Below are 27,775 nucleotides of genomic sequence, written 5' to 3' on the forward strand. Positions count from 1 at the left end.
AAGAAAATTATATGGGTGTGACATTATAGAGCATGAGAAGCTACGCAGAATGAACGTAGTGTCCAATCTGCAGGCAGAATGTTAAAAAAAAAGAGGGCCTCCGTAGATTAACACACGGTCTGCAGATAGGGCAGCATCTAGATGGAGAACTGAGCAGATTGTACATAGTGTCCTATCTTCAGGCAGCATGTTATAGAACAGGAGGATCTGGGCAGATTGCATCTAGTGTCTTATGTGCAGGCAGCATGTTATAGAACAGGAGGATCTGGGCAGATTGCATCTAGTGTTGTATGTGCAAGTAGCATGTTATAGAGGAGATGAGCAGGAGGAGATGAGCAGATAGTACATAGTGTCCTATCTGCAGGCAGCATGTTATAGAGCAGGAGGAGCTAGCAGATTGTACGTAGTGTCCTATATTAAGGCAGTGGGTAATAGAGCAGGACGGGCTGAGGACATTCTATAAAGTGTCCCATCTGCAGGCAGTATGTTATAGAGAAGGATGAGTTGGGCAGATTGTACATAGTGTCCTATCTGCAGGCAGTATGTTGTAGAGAAGGAGGAGCTGAGCTAACTGTACATAGTGTCCTATCTGCAGGCAGCATGTCATAGAGCAGAAGCAGGAGTGGGGCAGATTGATACAAATCTTTGAGAGAAACAATGGCACTAGAAATCGCAATGTGATTGAAATTCCTGTTATTTCTTTTGCTCTCCAAAGGGGCTTTTCAGAATTCACTTATTTTAAATCTAAGCGTCAGTGCAATGATAACAAAATAGGTTCTCCTGTAGGAAACTAATGCCTGAATTTACATTATTTGCATATAAATCAGCAGATACAAAGCTAGAGGTGCACACAAGTTTGCCTTGGTTGTTTCTTCTTTGGGAGACAAATCAGTTAAATCACTGAGGTCCAGAATCAGGAAAGAAAGAGATGATCAGTGTACAGTGCCGTGTAGGCCGGGGCTCTCCTGTGCACTTACTGCTCATTATAGGGAACATTGTACCTCAGGCCTCCTGTGTTTTTGTATTTCATGGTTCAGAGTAGAAGCCAACACCTCTCTCTGTTGTCAGCAGCTACTTTGTGAAATATGGAGAAGAGGATCCAATACTCGCTAATGGGTGAAGTAGTAGGACCAGCATGGATTCTGCAGCTCAATTCAATAGTACGGGGGGTCTCAAACATTACCAACACAGCACTTAAATTCATGAGATACCAGAGTGCTGTGCTCAGCAATTTCTGACACCCCCATACTATTGAATGCCCTGCTGCTCCACCCATTTGCGAGAACAGGACCCCCCCTTCCCAGGATAGCAGGTTGGATCCAATTCGAGTGATCATGTCAGTTCCCAAAACCCTTTTAAGTGCACATGTATGTGAGAAATGTAAGGGGTTCCTAACTAAAGTGAATTAGTTCTAGGAGGTCTCTTTATGTGGGATGACCCAGTGCCGGGGTGCCTTAGTACCCTTTGCACCCTCTCTGGTTACACCCCATGAATACACAAACCTTATTGGATAAAAAAAACTACAAAGAAAAAAATGATCAACAAATATCAAATCAAGTGACATTTACAGAGGATTATAGTTATGCCAGATTACCAGAACTTTCTTGTTAATGGTGACGAAGATGAAAGTGACAACATACTACATGCCCCCGACTCTGTGCCATAGGTGATTCAAATAGATTTCAACAAAAACCATGATTTTCCAAAGTGACAGCTCCACACACACAGCCCAGTACAGAAACACATAGGTGATATATACTGTATGTGCATCCACCACCAAGACAAGGTGTAGCTTCTCCTTAAATATACTCCAATTACCTGACCGAGAAAAAAACTGGGAGCGCCGCAAAATATTCTGGACATTTTGAGAAGATTCTGAGATGTAATGGTTGGAAAAATACACATAAAAATAGTATAAAGCAGCAACACTAAAAGTACAGAACTCAAACGGTCAATTCAAAGAAGATAATTAATTCCTGGAGATAATAGTGTAATGAGAACCAAAAGGATACAACTCTTTAACTTCTCCTAACAACTAACATTTACCAATATCAATTATCAAAATCTCAGAATGGCAAGTGTCACAAACTTCAGACCATCCCCCCCCCCCCCCAATTTACCATAGGTCAAAGCTGACGTCTAAATTTCCAGGCTTTCTTCCAAAAACTATACCATACCTGTTCTTGGGTTGTGTCTATTATTGCCGCTCAATACCTCAGCAACCTAGATGGAAGGCTCACATGTCACCTATCTTTAGCAGCCGTTAGACAAAGAATGAAGAGCCAATGCACTTGCACATCTGCCACTATATCCAAAAAAATTGAATTAGCAGTCAAACCCCATCTAATAATCCTCTCTATAGTGTGGATAGGGGACAACATTAAAACTTTGATCCGTCCTATAAAATAGTTGTTGGTCTTGCATTCAATTGTTACAGTCTTTATTCATAATCTTCCTAAACACATGTACACACAGCTCAGCCAAGAATGCAAGTATTCTTAATGGGAAGAACGGAATAAGTCAATGGAAGGGAATAAGGCACTTCTTCTCCAAGAACAAGGCTGTACAGTATTTCTGATACATTACATATATTTGACTGGTGAACCCAAAGATGTCTTTATTGCGCCTTCAGGCCCTTGGGGAGAAATAATTTCTGCAATATATTTACAGTATTTGACTATGGAACAATGAACTGCAAATATCAGTTCTCATCCTTGGGTGATGATTTTTTATTTCAATAAGAGTCATGAAGGACAGTAGAGTGAATTTTATCCAAAATTTTGGTAAAAAAAAAACAAGTGGAACAATTGGGCACCTGAATTTCATTTGCAAAAATGTGTTGGAGGAACATCTCAGGACAGATGTATTCAATTTAAATATGCCCCAAATATAAGGACCATTGTGAGACATTTGATAAATCTACTCAAAGATGAAGTAGTCAGCAGACTAAAGATACCATCTACTATAAAAAAAACAACAGTATTCTAGCCAATATAAAAAGAAATTATTATTTTTGTCTCATTCTTATCTCGATCATTATGAAACCTAATCTTGAATTCAGATATCCATGTCCTGGTCACCTTTCCAACCACAAAAACCTGGATGCTAGCCTCCGGCCATGATAGGATTATCTAGATGTCTACCCGAGAAGGTCTCTAAGGATGGAGAATGTTGGTCATGTTCAGGATGGGAGATTCACACTGGGGCATCATAGTAAATGTGCTTTTATTTAGTGTAATAAACAATACTACATTGCATAGAAGGCAAATTCATTTATGTACAAAAAGTATAAGAAATGGCTTAAAAGACGGACAGACAATGTCTGCTACAACACTGCAACCCCGATCCTATTCCAGTCCATGTGGGTGAATGGTGTGTCATGCCATCAGTGGGAGGCGCTATATGTACGCACCATGCTTCTCCTTCTGTAGTGCATCTTTGTCATCTTCAGGCTTTCTCTTGTCCTGACACAAGACACTATCGTTTTGTTCCTTAGCAGATGAATCCTTAGACTGAAAAACATGAAAATAACTATGATTTAGCCCCTGTGTCTTTATTCATACAAGACTCATTCTAAAAATGCATCCTGGTATTACATTCTGTTATTACTTTTCAGAAAAACATTAGGGGTATTTGGCTTGTGGGTGAACTATTTACCATTACACTAAAATGCACGGTAACCTTTACAGGTGAACTGACACTTTCTCTAAACTTCAGAATTTACTATTCTAACTGTTCAGCGTTTCAACACTTTTTGGAGAACTTGCTGTTTTCTAACATGGAACTTAATCCCTTCGTGTTGGGGGTATAACCAGCACTGGTTATGGACACAGTGGTATATTAGTGGGGGTATAACCAGCACCTGTTATGGAGACACTGGTATATTAGTGGGGGTATAACCAGCACCTGTTATGGAGACACTGGTATATTAGTGTGGGTATAACCAGCACCTGTTATGGAGACATTGGTATATTAGTGGGGGTATAACCAGCACCTGTTATGGAGACAGTGGTATATTAGTGTGGGTATAACCAGCACCTGTTATGGAGACAGTGGTATATTAGTGGGGGTATAACCGGCACCTGTTATGGAGACAGTGGTATATTAGTGGGGGTATAACCAGCACCTGTTATGGAGACAGTGGTATATTAGTGTGGGTATAACCAGCACCTGTTATGGAGACAGTGGTATATTAGTGGGGGTATAACCGGCACCTGTTATGGAGACAGTGGTATATTAGTGTGGGTATAACCAGCACCTGTTATGGAGACAGTGGTATATTAGTGGGGGTATAACCGGCACCTGTTATGGAGACAGTGGTATATTAGTGGCATGTTGTGTATCCAGCACTGGTTCTGAAAACATTGGCATGTTACTGTTGGTATAACCAGCACTGGTTCTGGAGACAGTGGCATGTTACTGTTTTGTCCTTGGGGGAGTACATCTGGGAGAGTCCCTTGTTGAGAAGGACCTGGGGGTACTAGTAGATCATAAATTGAATAACAGCATGCAATGTCAATCAGCTGCCTCTAAAGCTAGTAGGATCATGTCATGTATGAAAAGTGGTATGGACTCTCGTGATAGGGATGTAATATTACCACTATACAAGGTACGGGTTCGGCCTCACCTGGAATATGCTGTCCAGTTCTGGGCACCGGTCCATAAAAAGGATGCCCTGGAGAGGGTTCAACGTAGAGCCACAAAACTGATAAGGGGTATGGAGGGTCTTAGTTATGAGGAAAGATTAAAACAACTAGATTTATTTAGTCTGGAAAAGAGACGACTACGAGGGGACATGATTGATTTATATAAATATATGAATGGTCCATACAAAAAATATGGTGGTAAGTTGTTCCAGATAAAATCAAATCAAAAGACGAGGGGGCACTGTCTCCGTTTGGAGAAACCAAGGTTTAATCACCGGAGGCGACAGGGCTATTTTACTATGAGAACTGTCAATCAGTGGAATAGCCTGCCTCAGGCGCAGGTCACAGCAGGGACAGCGGAGAGCTTCAAGAAGGGTCTAGATGCCTTTTTACACCTAAATAACATTGATTGTTATGCTATATAGGATTGTTTCCCCTAAATCCCTTCCTCATCCAATCCCTACCCTTCCTTGGTTGAACTTGATGGACAAGTGTCTTTTTTCAACCGTATAAACTATGAAACTGTTGGTATAACCAGCACTGGTTCTGGAGACAGTGGCATGTTACTGTTGGTATAACCAGCACTGGTTCTGGAGACAGTGGCATTTTACTGTTGGTATAACCAGCACTGGTTCTGGAGACAGTGGCATGTTACTGTTGGTATAACCAGCACTGGTTCTGGAGACAGGGGCATGTTACTGTTGGTATAACCAGCACTGGTTCTGGAGACATTGGCATGTTACTGTTGGTATAACCAGCACTGGTTCTAGAGACAGTGGCATGTTACTGTTGGTATAACCAGCACTGGTTCTGGAGACATTGGCATGTTACTGTTGGTATAACCAGCACTGGTTCTGGAGACATTGGCATGTTACTGTTGGTATAACCAGCACTGGTACTGGAGACAGTGGCATGTTACTGTTGGTATAACCATCACTGGTTCTGGAGACATTGGCATGTTACTGTTGGTATAACCAGCACTGGTTCTGGAGACAGTGGCATTTTACTGTTGGTATAACCAGCACTGGTTCTGGAGACAGTGGCATGTTACTGTTGGTATAACCAGCACTGGTTCTGGAGACAGTGGCATGTTACTGTTGGTATAACCAGCACTGGTTCTGGAGAAAGTGGCATTTTAGTGGGACTATAACTAGCATGTATTATGAAGACAGTGGCATGTTGTGTATCCAGTACTGGTTCTGAAAACATTGGCATGTTACTGTTGGTATAACCAGCACTGGTTCTGGAGACAGTGGTATGTTACTGTTGGTATAACCAGCACTGGTTCTGGAGACAGTGGCATGTTACTGTTGGTATAACCAGCACTGGTTCTGGAGACAGTGGCATGTTACTGTTGGTATAACCAGCACTGGTTCTGGAGACAGTGGCATGTTACTGTTGGTATAACCAGCACTGGTTCTGGAGACAGTGGCATGTTACTGTTGGTATAACCAGCACTAGTTCTGGAGACATTGGCATGTTACTGTTGGTATAACCAGCACTGGTTCTGGAGACAGTGGTATTTTAGTGGGACTATAACTAGCATGTATTATGAAGACAGTGGCATGTTGTGTATCCAGCACTGGTTCTGAAAACATTGGCATGTTACTGTTGGTATAACCAGCACTGGTTCTGGAGACATTGGCATGTTACTGTTGGTATAACCAGCACTGGTTCTGGAGACAGTGGCATGTTACTGTTTTGTCCTTGGGGGAGTACATCTGGGAGAGTCCCTTGTTGAGAAGGACCTGGGGGTACTAGTAGATTATAAATTGAATAACAGCATGCAATGTCAATCAGCTGCCTCTAAAGCTAGTAGGATCATGTCATGTATCAAAAGTGGTATGGACTCTCGTGATAGGGATGTAATATTACCACTGTACAAGGCACTGGTTCGGCCTCACCTGGAATATGCTGTCCAGTTCTGGGCACCGGTCCATCAAAAGGATGCCCTGGAGCTGGAGAGGGTTCAACGTAGAGCCACAAAACTGATAAGGGGTATGGAGGGTCTTAGTTATGAGGAAAGATTAAAACAACTAGATTTATTTAGTCTGGAAAAGAGACGACTACGAGGGGACATGATTAATTTATATAAATATATGAATGCTCCATACAAAAAATATGGTGGTAAGTTGTTCCAGATAAAATCAAATCAAAAGACGAGGGGGCACTGTCTCCGTTTGGAGAAACCAAGGCTTAATCACCGGAGGCGACAGGGCTATTTTACTATGAGAACTGTCAATATGTGGAATAGCCTGCCTCAGGCGCTGGTCACAGCAGGGACAGCGGATAGCTTCAAGAAGGGTCTAGATGCCTTTTTACACCTAAATAACATTGATGGTTATGCTATATAGGATTGTTTCTCCTAAATCCCTTCCTCATCCAATCCCTACCCTTCCTTGGTTGAACTTGATGGACAAGTGTCTTTTTTTCAACCGTATAAACTATGAAACTATGAAACTGTTGGAATAACCAGCACTGGTTCTGGAGACAGTGGCATGTTACTGTTGGTATAACCAGCACTGGTTCTGGAGACAGTGGCATGTTACTGTTGGTATAACCAGCACTGGTTCTGGAGACAGTGGCATGTTACTGTTGGTATAACCAGCACTGGTTCTGGAGACAGTGGCATGTTACTGTTGGTATAACCAGCACTGGTTCTGGAGACATTGGCATGTTACTGTTGGTATAACCAGCACTGGTTCTAGAGACAGTGGCATGTTACTGTTGGTATAACCAGCACTGGTTCTAGAGACAGTGGCATGTTACTGTTGGTATAACCAGCACTGGTTCTGGAGACAGTGGCATGTTACTGTTGGTATAACCAGCACTGGTTCTGGAGACATTGGCATGTTACTGTTGGTATAACCAGCACTGGTTCTAGAGACAGTGGCATGTTACTGTTGGTATAACCAGCACTGGTTCTGGAGACATTGGCATGTTACTGTTGGTATAACCAGCACTGGTTCTAGAGACAGTGGCATGTTACTGTTGGTATAACCAGCACTGGTTCTGGAGACAGTGGCATGTTACTGTTGGTATAACCAGCACTGGTTCTGGAGACATTGGCATGTTACTGTTGGTATAACCAGCACTGGTTCTGGAGACATTGGCATGTTAGTGGGGGTTCTGTTGTCAGCGTTTTTTAAATAAATTGTTTGGATGGAGCACTGGATGCTTTGACTTAAATCTCTCCCTGTTTATTATATAATATAAATGTAGCATGAACTTTTTATGGTTTCCATTAATGTAATTTGAAAGCCAAATATCCATAGCAATTTATGTGTATCTGTGATGTAGAAAGACTGGTAGACTGACAGCAGTCTCCAAATTGGGGTTGTTTTTAAAGCAAGTAGAAAATTAAGAAGGGAAAAAGTTCAAACAAATATCAGTTACCCAGTGCATGACTGGTGCTTCGGTCTTCTCTTCTTTTTGCTCTTCTTCTACATCCTTCCCATTGACAGTAGGTTGCGACTGTGACTCTAAGGTGGTCATAGTCATTTCTTCCTCCTTGCTTAGGACTAGAGGCTGTGTGAAATCTAAGATAAAATCACAAAATTATCAGATATTTGTACAATTGGAAATTGTAGACAAACAATATTAAAGCATTTAGCATCAGATCATAAGGATTTTATGAGAATCTTTTCTTTATAACTGGGTATTGCAGACAATAATGGTATCTTCCTTGCAGAGGAGACCATTTATCCACTGAGAACAGGAACCATTAGTTGCCCCGGTACTACCGTCCTTCTAGTGTGACTTTTGTGATATCTGACCAAAGCCAATGGGAGAGTCACAATAGTCACTTTCCCATCAGCTGTTGACTACATTTAGGGGACAAGAAATAATAAAAATGCAAACCTTTAGTCTGTTCTGTGTGAACATTTTCTTTTTTCACACTATCACTTTGATCCAGTTGGTTTGTGTGGTTTGTCCCTTCACATAAATCCTGGAGAAGAAAATATAGAAATTGTAATTCTTCTGCCATATACCGAGCACCCCTGGATATCAAGGATACGTGGTCCTTAGCTCAATATCAATGGCTGTCCTTACTTTTACATCCTTGTCAGGACTGTGCACATTCTGTCTGGTCAAGTTGAGTTCAATGGAGGCAACATCTGTCTTCATTTCGGTTACGGGTGTGTCCACTCTAGCCACACCTTCAAACCTCTGTGATCTGGTCAGCGAGGGAGCAAAGGTTGAGGTAACAGGGGATCCTCTTTCCTTCTGATCCTCTGTGCCGTTATGTGCTTCCCCATTTACACTAATCTTCCCGTCTACCTAAAGAGCCCAAGTAAATGTTAGTTAGAAACAAGACATGTAATGTGAACATCGGCAGGTCATTATTTTGTACATATCACCACCTGACTTTGGCCGGATGAAACATGCTGTAATGTGTTGGCTTCTATCTCAAAAAAGGAACTGATGTCCTACACACCAAATAGCCAATGACCTAAATCGAGTAGCATACCATCAACAATTCTTTCCCATTGCCTTCTAGTTTTTAGCAATATTTTAAAGTTTTTTTTTCACCTTTTTGTGATCTGCTTGTTGTCAAGGGAATTTTCTAAGAAATAGAAATTGTCCAATATAGATCCCTACCTAAGGCCCGGCAGAACCATGGGAAGATGATGGGGTTGTTTGTAGAAATACCAATATAGAACATCAGACATTTTACATAATACCTGATATTCTATATATAAAGTACTTATCATGAAATTACAAAAATAAAATCATAAAGCATGGAAAACTAAATTGACTTTGATGTGTTTTTCTTAATTACATTCAATAGTAACAGCTACATTGTGATATCATCTGGGACGTATACTAAACATGGATTCCCCCCCCCCCCCCCTGTTTATTTGCCCTTCCCCTCATTCCTTTTATTGTTATTTCCCTTTCTCTGTCCACTTATTTGTATTATAAGGGTTATGAGATGGAAGCAGGATAGTCCATTTCTCCGCTTCTTCTCGCCTCTTGCCACCAAACACTTCTGCTTTTTACTACTTTTATAAATCTTCCCTATTGCATTGGTGCACTGCATGTACAAAACAACTAATTCTCAAAAGTACCATGTCATTCAGGCTGGTGCCTGGTGAAACAACCAAAAAAAATAAATAATCACTCATTTGTGCAAAGTATTTTTCACTTATCTCCATTAAAATAAACCATAATCATTCCTGATATCTCAGGATAGAAGAAAAAACAGCCAAGAGGTTCCATGAAGCTAAAAAAATACTTCACCCTTCCAAAATGTATCTCCTGTCTAGTTTAGCTCTAAGTTATACAAGTAATCAGGCTTCCTCATTATTTCCTTATCTTATGCTTTAGCTCTTGTCACTCCAATGATCCCGTTTACCTTGAATGTCTTCAAGATCTGCTGTGTACTTCTGGGCTGGGAGTAAGGCTTAGGTGTCAGCATAGGCACTGCCTTAGAGACCACACTTTTTGTTGGCGACGTCCGGCCTGCTGGAGCTTTAAAGTCTGATTCACTAGTAGGGGATATGGTGGCCTCTACCGTAGATGTGAACTTAGGAGACGGTAAAGACTGCTGCCTTAGATACTTGAGGGGGTTGGGGTCCTCTGTAGAGGAGAGCAAGCCTGGCTCTACCGAGTGGCTTCTCTCCAGAATTTTTGGCATCACTAAACCTTCAAGAACAGCTTCACTTATCGTAAACCTTTCTATGTATTTCTGCAAAATCTTCTCCGCTTCCTCTTTTGTCTTAGCGTTTTTGTAGGCTTCATGTAATTCCTTTTCTCTGCGCTCTCTGTTGGGGTAAACACAATGAGATGTAGTTACTGACACTTTCATCTGACTATGAATAAATACAATTAAATAATACTCTAACAAATAGTGTAAAATAATAAATAAAGGAGATACAATGCGTACAAATAAATTTTAACTAATGGCAAAAATGTACAAAAAAATGACACCCTGCAAATTCTGGTTGTTATAGAAGTATATAGTGTTTTCAGCTATGGACGGGCAACAATTGCATCGCATTGGATGTAGTAGTTGTGGGTGGAGACTTGCTGGATTTCATCCTTTGCAATGCATTAATGCGATCCATCCTTAACCAATCAAATGTAGAGCGGTGTGTTATGCTAGGTCATTCTGTGATTTGTACTCTTAATTTTATATCAGTTTTCTTCTCTGCAGTTCCCTATATGCTGGTGAGTAGAGACCTAGCAGCTGTGACTCACTCCTCCCCCTTCCCCTCAGCATAGACCTTCTTTGTATTCTGACACCTCAGTAAGCTTCTGTCTAGTTTCTAGAGATTTTAGAGTGAAAAGCAGTTTATGAAGGGAGGTGGGGGGATGCTAAGAGCCAAAGTAAGTGGAAAAAAAAAAAAAGAAGCGCTTTCCTCCGATGCGAAAGAATGCAAAAGTCACTGGTAGTCACTCTTACTACTTATTTTCACAAGGTTTTCTTGACAACTTTGCTTGAATTTAAGGATATTTATTATTATTTAGAGCATAAATAATTTTTTAATAAATCTATAAAACAGATGTATTCCCTGTCCATACATTTTGTATTCCATAGGATGTTACTTTGTTACTGACATCTCGTTATTCTCAGGATTACTTCTGGCTCCCGGAGATTACACTCCTACAGATCACACAGCAATGTTGTATCCTAGTGATAGGCCATTGCTTTAACCCCTTTATTTAACAAATGTATATGTAATACCAAAGGCTTACTTTTCCTCCACTATTTCTTTATATGTTTTTATGCTTTTCCTTCTTTCTGCCGAGTCACTTTCTCCACTTAGTAGCCTCTCCATCTTTTTTCTTTCTTCCTCTTTCTTTATTAAGTCCTGTGATGCACTCCTTCTGCGGGTCTTCCATCGAGCCAGGTCCTAGAACAACAGTCAACAATAGTGTGAAAATGAAATTTACTAAACAGACACATCTCTTCATATACAGGCACATTTTTGCATGGGGGACCATGTGATAGCGGCTCTCCCTCTTCTAGCTAGTAGTAAAACTTTGGGTCTCTGTGCAGCTCTTGTGTACAAAGAAAAATTGTGCTGGTATTTTCACAGTTACAAAAATTCTTACATACTTAGCCTCTAATGGTCACCCCCGATGGCTCGTCTTCTCCCCTCACCTCCAGCTTCCCAGCAGCGAGGAGAGAGGCACGTCTATGGTCTCTGCCCACGCACACACTGTGACGTGGCGCTGCATAGATGTGCCTCTGTCCTCAGTGCCGGGAAGTCAAAGGTCAGTGGTGAAGACAAGCTGCAAGGAGAAGAGGACACCTGAGGTGAGTGCCGAGGGCAAATACTACGCTTATTATTTTTAAGGGGGGAATTTTTTTTATAATCAAGAATGATTTGTACTATGGGGAAATCCTATATGAGACTTTGGGGGTGTATATAATTTCAGATACATTAGTTTTCTATCTTCAGAAAAATATCAATTGACACAGCTACTGCCATACGCTAAAATTTGCTATTTTTTTTGCAACTTTTTGCCACCCCACTCCTCTTTAGAAAACCTACTCCATATTTATCATGGGAATCCAGATGTATTTGAAGGATTTATGAAGTCCAACTTTACAAAAATTTGTTGCAAATCCACTCCAGTTCCTCAGTGGCACTGGCTAAACTTAGGAACTAGTTATGTCATATTTGCAACTGTCGTGAAACTTTTTAACTAAGTTGTCACAAAGGGTCACATTAATTAAGCTGTCTAGCCACCATAAGTAATCTAAAGTACAAAAGATGAAAAGTCTGAAAAAGTAACATTTTTCCCCATTGTGTCACAAGGTGCCAGAATGCTTACATCTTGCCACGTGTCATCCTCTTCTTTAAGTAGATCATTGACAAACTGCAGATGTTCATGATGGGCCCTGCTATGTGGTATCATTCCTACTTCCTCTTCATACCTCATGTCTAACATGCTTACACTCCTGTAAAGAAAAGAAACAACCATTTGTAGTCATTTTGTAAATGTACCACTAGATGGCGCTACTTGACAAAGCAACATGCAGTCTCAGGTCAAATTAGATCGCAACATTCCTTGATAGCCCTGTAGGGGGAGACATTTGTTAAAAAAAGAAAGTTTTAAAACCAAACACCCAAAAGTCTAGTAAAGCATGCAAGGGTTAAATTCACTAATGAGATCAGTATCTTTATGGTTACCAAATATTATGACTAGCACAGGTTAAGGGTAACCCAATACAAATCTTTTATGGTAATAAGTGCTGGTATTTTCTTGGCTGCTAGAATAAATTACCAAACCAAAGCACAAAGTGACATCACATGTTTGTAGAATTACATGCATATAGATGAAAACATTTTCCCTGCAGGAGATGTTATCAGAACCTCAGGTATAAAAGTACACAATATACAGTATTTCATCAGCCTCATCTGGGCGGCAGAAGGAAAAATGCAAGATTAGAGATTTTAAGGAATTTTACATCATAATACGGTCAATTAGAATATAAACAAACTACTACGACGTCTAATGTAATAAACATGCACAGTAACTTTATTGATTGCAAAAGAACAAAGAGAGAAAATTATGCAATAAAATACAGTAACTACAGGCAAACAAAGGCCTTAAAGGGGTTCACAACCAGTGGGGTAACTTGAAGCCCCAGTGCAAAGTCTGCACCTGGATATAATGTATGGTTTATAGCAGTGATTTTCAACCAGTGTGCCATGGTACACTAGTGTGCCGCGACACATGGTCGGGTGTGCCGTGGGGAAAGTTCCCCAAACTATGGTGCCCCCTGTGTTTTGTTTCCTGGCAATGCGCAGCGATGCGCTGTCACGGCTTCTTGCAATGTAGGAGACGTGTACAATAACACATGCGCAAGCTTTGAACCTCGCGCGACAAAATGAGGTCACTGAGGCCGGCGCATCATCCTGAGAGTGGAGAGACTCTCGCATTTGCCCACCGCCAAGGTAATGCCCACAAATAATGCTGACTATATGAGCTTTTGCCTGAGTATATGAACTGTTGGCAGAATACTCAGCATATGAGCTGGTACTTTTAGTACTCCAGCAGTATACTGCATATAACAATGAGAAATATAAAATGAGAAATACTATAGTCATGAGGCTGGAGTACTACAAGTACCAGCTTATATGCTGAGTATATGAGCCGGCACTTGTACTCTGGCCTCATGGCCATAGTACTTCTCATTGTACCCCTTTATTTTGCAGTATATGAGCCACATAATAATCAGCACCATATACTGAAAACAGGGAGAAACTGAGAACTGAGAGGAAGAGCTTTGTGTGTGCCTTTCCACCATTCCTGCCAGGATATCCCTTTTGTGTTTATCGATACAGGCCCAGGTTTCACACTGAGTGAGTAAAATAAATTTAGAATCTATATTATTAACTATATGTATAATATGACTGTTTTAGTGTCATCTTGGTTGGTGGTGTGCCCCAGGATTTTCTAAGCATAAAAAGTGTTCCGCAGCTCGAAAAAGGTTGAAAATCACTGATTTATAGTTCTAGTCTTCTCATACATGGAAGTGACTCCTTATGTGCCCCTATGCCTCTTGGGCACAGTTGCGACTGCACCCCCTCTACTTATACCCCTGTTCACCACCAATACAATTGTGAATGGGTGATCAGTTTTATATCAATGGGGAATAATAATAATAATAATACTTTATACTTTATGTGTTACCTACAATCTCAGAGTTAACATGACTACAATAAAAACATAAGATGTTAAAAATGATCTGGTTTCCAAAATTTAGATACAACAAAACACTCAAAGCCACAATAGAACAAACACACATTAATCACCTAAAATACACCACACTCAATTCATGACCCCCATGTTGCTCTGTAACTCGTACCCTTAGTCCTAACTGATTAGGAAAATGAGAGATCCTAATTCCCTGTGTGAATGGAGCGATGTAACACATCTGTATGGATACACAGGGGCGTCACATTGCCTGATGCTGTCATATGTGTTGACGCCGACAGGTGCAAGGATGGGTTGGGGTTACACTACCATATATCCAGTATCAACCAAAATGAGGGGGGGGGGGTATATATAATAATAATATACATGTACTACCTATATAGATTTTTATTTAAAAAAATACCATTATGTCTGAATATTACCCCTCCGACCACATCCGGCATCAACATGAATATCTGATAACCCAATAGCCTCCTTTATGTTAGCTGTAGATGGTCCTATAGTCTTGTGTCCCATCTTTATTATGGAGGTAGTCTCCAAACTGTATGTGTATGTCACTATAGGGGGGTTTGTGGCTGGAGATTTAGGGGTCCAAGAGACCATTTAAAAGGCAATGCAAAATAAAATGTTTGTGGGAATTTATTGCATTATTTTATTATCTTGCATTTCAGTAAGTAACCAATAGTGTTCACATGGCGGTTGACCTCATATACTGTAGGTCTTCCTTGCTTACCACATCGTCCTCTCAGCCCAATGTCGTGGCCCAATGACTACCCTCCTCTGGTAACCACAATGACAGGGTGCAGAACCCATCTGAAGCCCAGGCTCTATGATTTGAGGTTGAGGCTCGGGATACCACACACCCACAAATTGGCCCTTTTGATAATGTTCTTTGAAGCTAGCCAGAACTATAGCTCCATGTCTACCAGCGTCCATGCCTCTATCCGCTTTGTCTACAAGCGTCCATGCCTCTATCCGCTTTATCTACCGGCGTCCATGCCTCTATCCGCTTTATCTACCGGCGTCCATGCCTCTATCCGCTTTATCTACCGGCGTCCATGCCTCTATCCGCTGTATCTACCGGCGTCCATGCCTCTATCCGTTTTATCTACCGGCGTCCATGCCTCTATCCGTTTTATCTACCGGCGTCCATGCCTCTATCCGTTTTATCTACCGGCGTCCATGCCTCTATCCGCTTTATCTACCAGCGTCCATGCCTCTATCAGCTGTATCTACCAGCGTCCATGCCTCTATCAGCTGTATCTACCAGCGTCCATGCCTCTATCAGCTGTATCTACCAGCGTCCATGCCTCTATCAGCTGTATCTACCAGCGTCCATGCCTCTATCAGCTGTATCTACCGGCGTCCATGCCTCTATCAGCTGTATCTACCGGCGTCCATGCCTCTATCAGCTGTATCTACCGGCGTCCATGCCTCTATCAGCTGTATCTACCGGCGTCCATGCCTCTATCAGCTGTATCTACCGGCGTCCATGCCTCTATCAGCTGTATCTACCGGCGTCCATGCCTCTATCCGCTTTATCTACCGGCGTCCATGCCTCTATCCGTTTTATCTACCGGCGTCCATGCCTCTATCCGCTTTATCTACCAGCGTCCATGCCTCTATCAGCTGTATCTACCAGCGTCCATGCCTCTATCAGCTGTATCTACCAGCGTCCATGCCTCTATCAGCTGTATCTACCAGCGTCCATGCCTCTATCAGCTGTATCTACCAGCGTCCATGCCTCTATCAGCTGTATCTACCAGCGTCCATGCCTCTATCAGCTGTATCTACCAGCGTCCATGCCTCTATCAGCTGTATCTACCAGCGTCCATGCCTCTATCAGCTGTATCTACCAGCGTCCATGCCTCTATCAGCTGTATCTACCAGCGTCCATGCCTCTATCAGCTGTATCTACCAGCGTCCATGCCTCTATCAGCTGTATCTACCAGCGTCCATGCCTCTATCAGCTGTATCTACCAGCGTCCATGCCTCTATCAGCTGTATCTACCAGCGTCCATGCCTCTATCAGCTGTATCTACCAGCGTCCATGCCTCTATCAGCTGTATCTACCAGCGTCCATGCCTCTATCAGCTGTATCTACCAGCGTCCATGCCTCTATCAGCTGTATCTACCAGCGTCCATGCCTCTATCAGCTGTATCTACCGGCGTCCATGCCTCTATCCGCTTTATCTACCGGCGTCCATGCCTCTACAGCTGTATCTACCAGCGTCCATGCCTCTATCAGCTGTATCTACCAGCGTCCATGCCTCTACAGCTGTATCTACCAGCGTCCATGCCTCTACAGCTGTATCTACCAGCGTCCATGCCTCTACAGCTGTATCTACCAGCGTCCATGCCTCTACAGCTGTATCTACCAGCGTCCATGCCTCTACAGCTGTATCTACCAGCGTCCATGCCTCTACAGCTGTATCTACCAGCGTCCATGCCTCTACAGCTGTATCTACCAGCGTCCATGCCTCTACAGCTGTATCTACCAGCGTCCATGCCTCTACAGCTGTATCTACCAGCGTCCATGCCTCTATCCGCTTTATCTACCAGCGTCCATGCCTCTATCCGCTTTATTTACCAGCGTCCATGCCTCTATCCGCTTTATCTACCAGCGTCCATGCCTCTATCCGCTTTATCTACCAGCGTCCATGCCTCTATCCGCTTTATTTACCAGCGTCCATGCCTCTATCCGCTTTATCTACCAGCGTCCATGCCTCTATCCGCTTTATTTACCAGCGTCCATGCCTCTATCCGCTTTATCTACCAGCGTCCATGCCTCTATCCGCCTCATCTACCAGCGTCCATGCCTCTATCCGCTTTATCTACCAGCGTCCATGCCTCTATCCGCTTTATTTACCAGCGTCCATGCCTCTATCCGCTTTATCTACCAGCGTCCATGCCTCTATCCGCTTTATTTACCAGCGTCCATGCCTCTATCCGCTTTATCTACCAGCGTCCATGCCTCTATCCGCCTCATCTACCAGCGTCCATGCCTCTAACCGCTTTATCGGAAATTGCACACATTTAGGATTTCCTGTACATCAAACAGATCACATCAATGGCAGTATTTAAAAGTACAAAATATTCCTTCAAGCATCGGGTTCCGGCTTGTATAAACAATGACGTCTTATAATTATAGGGATATGGAACGTATTGCAGCACCAGGGATGTGAGTCTCTACAGCAGTGGTAAAAATGCACCATCCTTTATGGTGTTTGGTTTATCCATCTGGGAACAAAAAGTCTGGTATACACCCCCTTTCCTTCAAAGTGTAACTATGGGTCTCTAATGCAAAAACAATAGAGTTCCCAACTTTGGCACATCTCTTAAAATAATGGTCTCATCATATGGGGTGAAGGGAAGCTCGGGCCTCCTCAGGCTCCAGGGTGAGGTCCTGTCCATACATCAGGTTTTACCAAATGTGCTGCACATTATACTGCGGTTTAATATCACTTACTTGGGGGGGGGGGCGGTTTGTTGGGCAACACCTTGCCGATTTTATATTTATGCAGCTTTTGAAGTTAAAACTAGCTATAGATTAAAATAAAATGAAAAGGGATAAGTTCCCCCCTTCATGACCCATTACTCGCATCAAAACTGCGTCTGAATCCTGACCAATTTGGTAAACAACAGGTCTTTCTATACAAAGCCATATCTAATGTTAGGTCATATCCCAAGAGATCTGTGTCACCAAACCTTTGTGTGTGTTGTTAGTATCTGTGGAATGTGAAAAATGCACTTAAATACCAGAATTGTAGCTAGACTTGAAGCATTAGTGCACTGAAAACAGCACGGTCCATCTCATGCACGGTCCCTCTCATCCTTCTGTGTGAGCATCACAACAGTTATACAGGGGGAGGAGCTGTAGGGTAATCAGTGCAGGGATCTCACACCACTGCACCAGAGTGCTCCAAGTCCAGCTACATTCCTGGTTTATATAAATACATATTTTACAGCCCTGCTGCTACTTATAACAAACACACACAATGGGTTACACATATCTCCAGGGCCAATACCCAACACTTTGTAGAGACAAAACTGCTGACATATCCCCTTTAAGACAGTACATTTTACATGCTGTTCTTGCATATGTATTCTTATATAACTTTTAATAGTACAGAGGAAAGAAAACTTTCTTAGTTTGACACCCAAGAATCATGCACAACAAATCTGCAACACCAGCACTCTGCATAGATTAGTTTCATGCTAAATGTTTCTCATTGTAGATGTTATTGGTTATTAATACTGCTTAGTACTGGGGATGTATGATGCAGACAGGCTGCGGAATGACTATTATTATAAGGGTCAGACATGCACTAGTTTGTTACACTCTCCAAGCATGAAAAGAACTTACTCTGAATCATCTGATCGTGCGCTGCTGAATCTACGAGACCAAATATAAAATTAGATAGAACATCCTCACATTGTGGAACACAAGATACTGCCACGCAGGTCTAAATCTAAAACGATCTGGTCATTGTTGTCATAAGTTCACAATGTTTTACTTTCCAAGGGGCACAAAATGGAATTATTTTTTTTTTAATTATAAAAAATTGGTATTTTGTGCAAACCTTACCTTCAACAAACATTGCAGAAATCAATAGTCCATGAATAATGTGACATGTTATTTACCAGCTTTCCAATCTTAAGCCCCAATCTACTCTGCGGCGTTTGTTGGAGATCTAGCTGCTGTAACTCACAAACCCCCTCCCCTCTGCACCGTGCACCCGACTGGCCTTAGCCGGGTATATGACAGCACGTTAAAGAAGAGGCGCTGCTCACCCCTCTCCTCTCCACAGCACCAGACGGCCGCATGCTCTATCGATACCCCGTGTACAGTGCCACACATGTGTGACACCAAACTGCCGCCGGACCGCCATTGTCATCTATGGTGATGTATATATTGGCTGGAAATACGTCCCCCCAGACGGTTGTGTGAATGAGGCCCAAGTAAGATTTCTGTCTGTCTTAATGAAGCATAAAACCAAATATGAGGAAGGAAGAAGAGGCTACGAGCCAAAGTAAGCGATTGAAGAAGCACTTTGCATGTAGAACATATGTTACAAAGTTTCTTGTATTTGCTTGTACTATCCACCTTTTTATAAAAGTTACTGACCGACAACTCATTTTACAGTACAAAATTTAAAATTCACAATAAATGTATTTTCATGTGATATGCACGTTGTATAAGCAGGTCCATGTGGTCCATGGCTGTAACCATTCCTATTAGGCACCACCCTCTCCATCGTCTGTACGATAGATACATGGCTTACAATGTGAGGTTAGATATAAGCTTTGCACAAATCCTGCAGCTCAGAGAGAACGGAGTGAATCAAGACGATGGTAAAAATAGTAAGAAATATCAACTCTACTAAAATACTGGTGCTGGTAACTCAAAACAAAAAGCACCACATCAGTATCCAAAAATTGCTAAGTATTTCCTAGCATTAGATCAGTCAACTCATGACAGTATCTGTGCCTCTTTAAAGCCACTTTTTGGATATAACTTTCACTAGTGACATGCCTTTCCCAGAGAGTACAGGCAGTCCCCTACTTAAGAACACTCGACTTACATACGACCCCTAGTTACAAACGGACCTCTGGATATTGGTAATTTATTGTACTTTAGTCCTAGGCTACAATGATCAGCTGTAACAGTTATCACAGGTGTCTGTAATGAAGCTTTAGTGTTAATATTCATTCTTATGACAATCCAACATTTTTAAAATCCAATTGTCACAGAGACCAAAAAAGTTCTGTCTGGGATTACAATGCTAAAATATACAGTTCCGACTTACATACAAATTCAACTTAAGAACAAACCTACAGACCCTATCTTGTATGTAACCCGGGGACTGCCTGTATTGTCATTCCTAACGAGCATTGTCATTCCCAGATAGCATTGCCTGGACTAGAATTCTCCATGTACAAACTGGGTCTCCACAATGGAAATATTACCCTATAAGTGATAAGAAAGTTTGGTATATTCTCTAAAATTTTCAATAAACATCATAGTGGACCCATCTACGAGAAATTCCATAGAAGTTATAATACGGGACAAGGCATGGCTACCATTTACAATGAAAAATGAAACTTATGAAAGGGCTCCCCCACTGTAGTTAAGTACTAGGGATGACTTGGGTTTGAGTACTGGAACCCCAGCAATCAGGAGAGCAGAGCAGTAAAGCTCAATCTTGAATTGTTCCATTCTCCCAAATCTATGGGACGTAAAGATGATGGACACCACCAACTCAGGAGCAGAGGATTCCCTTTGGTTAGATCCTAATCAGTAAAGACTTGGTGTCCAACGGATAATGCCAAAACCGACTGTAAACCTTTAAAGCCTTAGCAAACCCAACAAACTTCCCTTTATCACTCCATAATTATGCCAATAACCACATACAGTATATACAAGAACAACATGGTTTTACAAAAAAGAAAGCCAGAAAACATATTAACGACAAGTTATCTGACCTCAAAATCTCAAGGTCAGGCCTTTCAAGGGTTTCTTCGGACTTTGCACATATGGAAGTGCTCTGTACGGGGCTGCACATTAGTTTTCTTGTCAGGTTGTCATTGCTGGTTTCACATGAATCTTCTTCTTTGCTCTGTTGGATCTCTTGTGGTGGATTGTCAGAAATGGAGGTGGCGGGGGGTTGGGGAGTGCGAGGAGCTGAATTAGTGATTGCTTGGAGGGAGCTATGGAAGTAATTTCAGAAATTGTTACATATTTTGTAAAACGCTGAAAAATTCAAGGCAGGAGAAGAGAACAGATACTCCCATGGCTTACACAAAGCGCATAATAGATATCCCAATCAGCCCATTTTATATAGGACAAAACACACTCATACAAGCCAGAGTTACTTTGTTTAATTATATATTACATGTCTGTTTCAACAATACAAAAAAATAATCATATCAACTTGAAATATTTGAAGCTTATGAGGCTATATGACCCATTTTACACTTTTTAGGTTACTTTAGAGAGGACTTCCCGTTTACAAAACTTGTTTTAGAGGGTAATTAGGAAAATTAAAGACTAACTACTAAGTCACCCCACAGATCACAGTTGATTGTTGAGGGTCCCACATTTGTGAACGTATTGTTAAGAGAGAGTTTGAACATGGTCTAAAACCCCTTGTAAGTTAAACGGAACCTGCCAACGGAGATATTCACTAAAGACAGGTTGTAGAAGCCCTTTACAACTGCAGTGCAAATATGCATTTGTGCTTTCTCTAAGCATTTACATTCCAATATAATTGTGTGTTTTAACATAACTGGCTTCCTGACAGAAACCTGTGTGTAGTCCCAGGGGTTGGCTTTGGTTTGCATGCATTTCAAAGGCAACATGTGAAAGGGGTTCTCCAGATTCTTTGCATAAAAGCAACAAAATGAGGTTTTTTTTGTAATATTGGAAAACTCCTTTAAAAGGGAAACTATCATCAGGAAGGTCATTTTTACACGATGACAAGTTCCAATAGCCGCTGGCATGTTGATTTCAAATATGCTTTTGTTGTGCATCTTTGAAGTGCTTTTTAATTGTTTTTAATTGTAGTTTTAATAAAACTACCTGTCTCTCTGCCCACAGTATTTAGGGAGTCCGGAGGAAGGGGGGACTTCTTCAGATGCACGACAAAATGATTTTCAACATGCCAGAGACTATTGGAACCTGTCAACATCTAAAAATAACCTTCCTGATGGCAGATTGCCTTTAAAGGGGTAGAGCCAAGTTTGATTGTTATGCGTCTTGCGGTTCCATACAATACTAAGGGAGTGTAGAAATACAATTCCGAGCATATGGCCCATTCACCGTCTATGAGATTGTTGGAGATGGAAAGCAATGTGCTCCTGACGTTCCCATATTGTTGAATGGAGCAGAAGGACAAATGCTTAGCCTGCTGCTCAATCATCCTTCACGATCTTATTGTTGTACCCCTATTCCTACATGGAATAACCCCTTGAACCATAACAGTCTAGAATAGAATAGAATACTGGACAATAGTGACATTATAATCTGGAAAATATCCTACAGAAATAGTCAATTTGAATAAATATAGTGTAATCAAAACAGTAGCTCAATTTCGATCTTGTGCAAAGCAAAACAGACCAATCAACATTAATCACAAATCCTTTGAGATTATTCTAGACAAAAAAAACAAACAATTCTAACCTCAGTTTTTTCTTTTCCTTTTGTGGACAGACTTGTCTTTTTTCCTCTACTTTCTGTTGGGCAGAAAATGGCACTGGAAGGAAGTGACTCAGTGCTACAGCCGGGGGCCTCTGGGTGACCGAGATTCTTCGAACCATCATATCGTCTTTTTCTGGGTCTGGGGTGCTTCTGTCCTTCTGCAAGTTCTTATCTACTTTACCAACATCTTCTGCAGTAGCAGGAGCTTCTACATCAGGATTGTTACCAGATTCGGCAGAGTTTGCTTTCGCAACATTGCAAGGTGGTAACTTATTCCTGCATGAACAGGTGACAGGAAGTTGGACTTTCACAAAGATGAAAGAACTCTTCATGCTTTTTGTTTAGGGATGGTTATCCACAACAAATCCAACCCACATGTCATGGTAATTTATTAGTATCAAAAATCAGCAAAAAACATATATTACAGTCACAGCAAATGTATGCACATAAGAGTTATTGCTTGGATCACACCACAGATTATTCCCATCAATACACAGCACACAAGAAGCTCACACGTGTTGGTTGTCCTCTTGCAATGGCTGGCTCTGTCCATTAACTTCCATCATTTGTTCTGATGATTTTCTGTGATCCGCACATTCATGTGAGTCATCAGAGGCAGGTGAAGGATTACCAAGTTTGGCACACTTCTGAAAAGTTCCCATTCTGCGTGCCAACATGTCATCCCGTTTAGTATCTAGGACCTGTCCACAGGCTTCATTTTCAGGAGGTGAAGAAACATCTGGTAATCTACAAACCTCAGGTTTGGCAGGCCTACTTATATAACAATATTCACAATGGTTAGTTACAATAATCCCAGATAAGGATTCTGAAGATAGACAAATGGACATCCAACATCTAAGTACAAGATTCTAAATGTAATAGTCTTTAGAAACACATTAAAAATTTTTCCATTTTGCCATATGGGAAACTGGATATTTATTCATGTCTAGTATTAGAAAAGTTAAAATATTTCCCAATTCATTCAAAAGGTACAAAATTCCAGGACAAATAAGACAGGACATAAATGCTACTGAAAACGATGACGGAGATGTCTTGCAATATACCTTGAACTGGATTGTAAGGGTGAAGTTACTTCCAAGACTTCAATTTTTGAAGTGTCTGAAAAGATAGCTTTGGTGCATGTTATTCCGGATACCTTTTCATCCTTGGCACTTGCCTCGCTAGCTGCAGGTTTGGCAATGCATAGTCTATCCCACTTTTGTTGATCAATTTCAGTAACTGGACCAAAGCGCACAAATTTTTGCTTATTCCTTGCTCTCTTCTCTTGCAATGATAACTTGCGTTTGCCAAAGTCATCATTAGCCGCTCGTGCCAAATCAATGTTAGGACTTTGGTTGTTTTCCTGGGATTGAACTGGAGTATTTTCACTTTGGTTTCCAATAAAAGAAGAAATTAAGACATTAAATGAGAAATTGGTATTTTATTAATATGGTTAAAATTGGGTTAGTTAGGAAAAACCACAGCAACCATAAGAAGTGTTATCTACCAAGCACTGATACTCTCTTCGAGGAATAATATCCCACCAGATGACTGGCCTTCAAGGCTTTCACTATGTGCTGAAATAGTATATGGCCAAGAGCATTGTCAATTAAAGGACTTCTACTCAACACCACCAAGTTCATCACTTTTTTTAGCAAAGAAAAGAGCATCAAGTAAATTAGTCACAACTGTAATTTTGTATGGCTGGAAGGTCACCCACCAAATACCACCAATGAGCCATTTCAAAACAAATAAAAGTTCCATGTAGAGTGACAATTATTGTCCCGTATTTGTAGTGCAAGGGCTGCATCCTATTAGGTTTGGTTCCAAACATGCAGATGTAAAACAACGATTCACACTCAAAAGAGAACACACCTATCCTCGGAAGAAAGCTTAAGCCTCTGCCAGGTTTCAAGGTCAGCTTTGGTTATTGAGGAAGATCCAAAAACTTTAGGTTTTATCTGCTGTGAAGCTGCTCCCTGAGTTTTGCGCTTGGCTAAATCATCTCTTTGTATATCCGGGGTCTTCTCCTCTTCTTGGTCTGACTCCATATCTACAGGTCTTTGAACTATGTTTCCCTTGAGACTGACAGCCGACGTTTCCATTGTTCTTTCTTGGATTTCATGTTTGCTGAACACGGTAAAATTCAGAAGATTAGGATTATGTGGTAAGTTATTATTATCCTGAATGTGTTCCAATCATGCACAAAAGACAATTCCAACTCTATGAAATCTATTTGATTTTTGAAGATATAAAGTCTTGTTGTCAAGACCAAAATATGCTGATCTGAAACACACTGGGGGTCCTATCAACTTTCCAAAAAATGTCATTCCTTGAATTATCTCTATGGCATAGATTCTATGGTTGACTAACATAACACAGGTTGATCTATTCACATACAGTTTTCATTCTTTTCTTACCTCTTCTCCACAGTATGTTTAGCGGATGCAGGGGTGGAAGTCAACATGTCCTCCTGAGGAGGTTTTGATTTATTAATATAGGAACCCTGTAGATACTGATTAAAAGGAGTTGAAACTTTAGGTTGGTTCATCCTTGCTCTTCGTGTGGCCAGGTCATCTTTTTCAATATCTGGAACTCTGCACTCTTCTTCATCCTCAGAATCCACATTAGATGGGTTGCTGGCTTCTCTTCGAAGTACTATCTCTGATTCTTGGTCTTCGAGAGATTGTGTTTGACTAAAATGACATTACACAGCTATCCCAATGGAAAAATAGAACTTCAAAACAGCAAAAGGCAGGTCCCACATGCAGAACATTAGTGGTTAGATTTGACGTACTCCATTCTTGTGAACAAACAGGCAGACAATTAGTAACAACTGGGCAATTTCCTGAAAAATTGTTTGTCTGGTCTCCATATTTTTAGATGAAATAACTTATATTTAGGTGAAAGCTTCTCCAAAGGAAGGACTCAGGAAGCTGGAAGATTTCAAATCCTATTGAGATTGAATGTTGAAATCATATACAGGCAGTTCCCGGGCTACATACAAGATAGGTTCCTTGGGTTTGTACTTAAGTTGAATTGTAAAAAAATTTTTTGTCCCAGTGACAATTAGTTTTTCTAAATTTTTAGCTGTAATGTACCATGGATTAAATCAATAAAACTTTATTACAGCATGGAAGTAAAGTAAAGCATCCAGAGAGTTCACCAGAGGTCACAGTGGGCAAAGGGGTCGGTATGTAACTAGGGGTCGTCACTAAGTATTAGTGTACATTTTTGATATTTTTTACTCTTAAAACCATAACCAATTCACAGAAGCTGGTAAAAAGTTATATACATGTCCCAAACACTCAAAACACCTATTCCCAGCCAGTCACTCCATGCCATGTCCACATAGACAGAAATGATTAATGTAATATGATTAATAATAAAGCTATTTCTGTAAAACAAAAGAAAAACCGCAAATGCATGTTAATCTCACGCTTGGCTTCAGCAAGTTTATAATTTATAACCAATTTAATTTGGAAGAGAGGGAATTAATCTAACAATATGTTATATGGTGTATACAATGTGCATATGGAAAAATCTGCATCCACTATGTAACCTGAGTTTTAAGCTGTGGAGCAGCTGTAAATAAAATATCAGACCCTTTAAAACAGTCATTTTAAAAATATTATTGAAAATGATATTTATAACGATAATGCTTAAGAGGATGAGGTATAAAATGTTGCCTTTCGCCCTTCTGAATCATTAAAAAACTACAAGATTCGTTAGACCACGGATTAAATTTATGTAAAAAAAAAGCTTTACGACTGTAAACGGCAAAAGCAGCAAATCTAAATCATGGGTCGTGATTTAGGCAATTCACTATTGGGGTTATTTAATATTTTTTTTTTAACTTTTTCTGGACTGATAATTATCAGATCACGGTTTACTTTTACAGCATAACTCATCCCTGCTTTCCAACAACACAGCCGAGCGTGGTCCGACAAACGTGGTTTGTGCGGCAGCCAGATTTACCAGTATGAATTCAGAAAAGCTGACCTGAATGAAGCTTGTGACTGGCTGCAGTGGTCACAAGAAGCCTAGCCATTGTCATTTTGCCAAAAATTAGAAGTGTAGGGAAAAGGGCCAGTCACCGTTGATAATACACCTTTTACGCACCACTGAGGCAAGTGAATGGCTGGAGAAGTCAATAGAGCCTAATAACTTTTGGTCCAATTGGGGTCAGAAGCAAATGGAGAAGGGGGTCCCCCTACACACCTTAATTTTTAGCTTGGAAAACCCCTCTTATCACCAAAAAGTGCAATCATTTTTGCGGTTGTACTGGTAAAAAACAATACTCAATGTGAGTAACAACAACCATTATTTTAGTAACCATGGAATTTAGTAACATTTTGGAAATCGGTATCAGGCGCAAAATACATGCACACATATCTCTACCCACAAGCACGTTTCACGTGCACGGTTTGTCCCAGCTTATGTTACACATGCCAATACAAGACGGAAGGCTCCACATTTATTACGACAGCAATATTAACAAAACGCTGCACTCCAGAAGGCATTCCAATACTGTATATCTGACCTGCTATACCGCTTAGCTGCAGGCATGACCTTAATTCCAACTTTTTGGAGACTTTTTAATTTCCGAGCTTCTGCATCATCCACATCAGGATGATCCACTGTATCTTCAAATTGATCTTTAAGTTTGTTGGTTTTTCCAGGAACCCCTTTCAGAGGATGCTCCTCATTGTGACCCTCACTATGTTCCTCCTCAATAGTTTCTGGGCGATTTGGGCTAATAAGTTATTATACATCAAAAATTTTATGTTAGAGTCTTACAAAGGTAAAATATAGACCACACAACAATGGAGGCTTTAAAGTGTATTACATGGTATTAACTTATTACTGGGGACTTTTACTGCAAGTGAGAGTGATAATTCATTGTTAAAGGGGTTGTGTACAGAAAAGTTATACACTTTGCCAATATACTTTCTATATCAATTCCTCATGGCTTTCAACAACTCTGCTAGCTGTCCGTCTATAGAAAATATACAGAAAGTTTTAGGTTTACTTCCAGTGCATAGAAATCTGTCGCTGGTCATGTGATGGACATGCAGGTGCACAAGTTGTTATTATGTGAGTAATAGGAGCTATTTGATAATAACGGCTCTTGCACCTGTGTGTCCATCACATGACCATTACATAACCAGGAACAACTCTATGGACTCACAAGTGGGGAGGGGCTGCTGCACTCTGTTCACAGAGGAAGAAGAAGGGTGAGGTCATGTGA

The 27,775-nt window shown here is 41.0% G+C and overlaps 1 protein-coding gene across 3 annotated transcripts in view; it reads right to left on the reverse strand.

The window, feature by feature from the left end:
* The window catches only part of LIMCH1 (LIM and calponin homology domains 1), a 188,406-nt gene that overhangs the window by 19,188 nt on the left and 141,443 nt on the right, over window positions 1-27,775 (reverse strand). Inside the window, exons 9-24 of one of the 3 annotated variants that reach the window (XM_072125035.1) lie at window positions 27,068-27,280; window positions 24,945-25,220; window positions 24,400-24,654; window positions 23,589-23,912; window positions 23,038-23,295; window positions 22,507-22,800; window positions 20,811-21,035; window positions 18,691-18,720; window positions 12,435-12,561; window positions 11,349-11,506; window positions 10,006-10,414; window positions 8,700-8,927; window positions 8,508-8,595; window positions 8,043-8,185; window positions 3,413-3,512; window positions 1,819-1,875 (exon numbers count right to left, since the gene is read on the reverse strand). In XM_072125035.1, the coding sequence (XP_071981136.1) occupies window positions 1,819-1,875; window positions 3,413-3,512; window positions 8,043-8,185; window positions 8,508-8,595; window positions 8,700-8,927; window positions 10,006-10,414; window positions 11,349-11,506; window positions 12,435-12,561; window positions 18,691-18,720; window positions 20,811-21,035; window positions 22,507-22,800; window positions 23,038-23,295; window positions 23,589-23,912; window positions 24,400-24,654; window positions 24,945-25,220; window positions 27,068-27,280 (3,185 nt within the window). Of the gene's footprint in view, window positions 1-1,818; window positions 1,876-3,412; window positions 3,513-8,042; window positions 8,186-8,507; window positions 8,596-8,699; window positions 8,928-10,005; window positions 10,415-11,348; window positions 11,507-12,434; window positions 12,562-18,690; window positions 18,721-20,810; window positions 21,036-22,506; window positions 22,801-23,037; window positions 23,299-23,588; window positions 23,913-24,399; window positions 24,655-24,944; window positions 25,221-27,067; window positions 27,281-27,775 lie in introns of all 3 variants that reach the window. The other 2 variants (XM_072125025.1, XM_072125045.1) reach the window with 2 other exon arrangements.

This window comes from Engystomops pustulosus, chromosome 1 (genome assembly GCF_040894005.1).
Source record: "Engystomops pustulosus chromosome 1, aEngPut4.maternal, whole genome shotgun sequence".
NCBI lineage: Eukaryota > Metazoa > Chordata > Amphibia > Anura > Leptodactylidae > Engystomops > Engystomops pustulosus.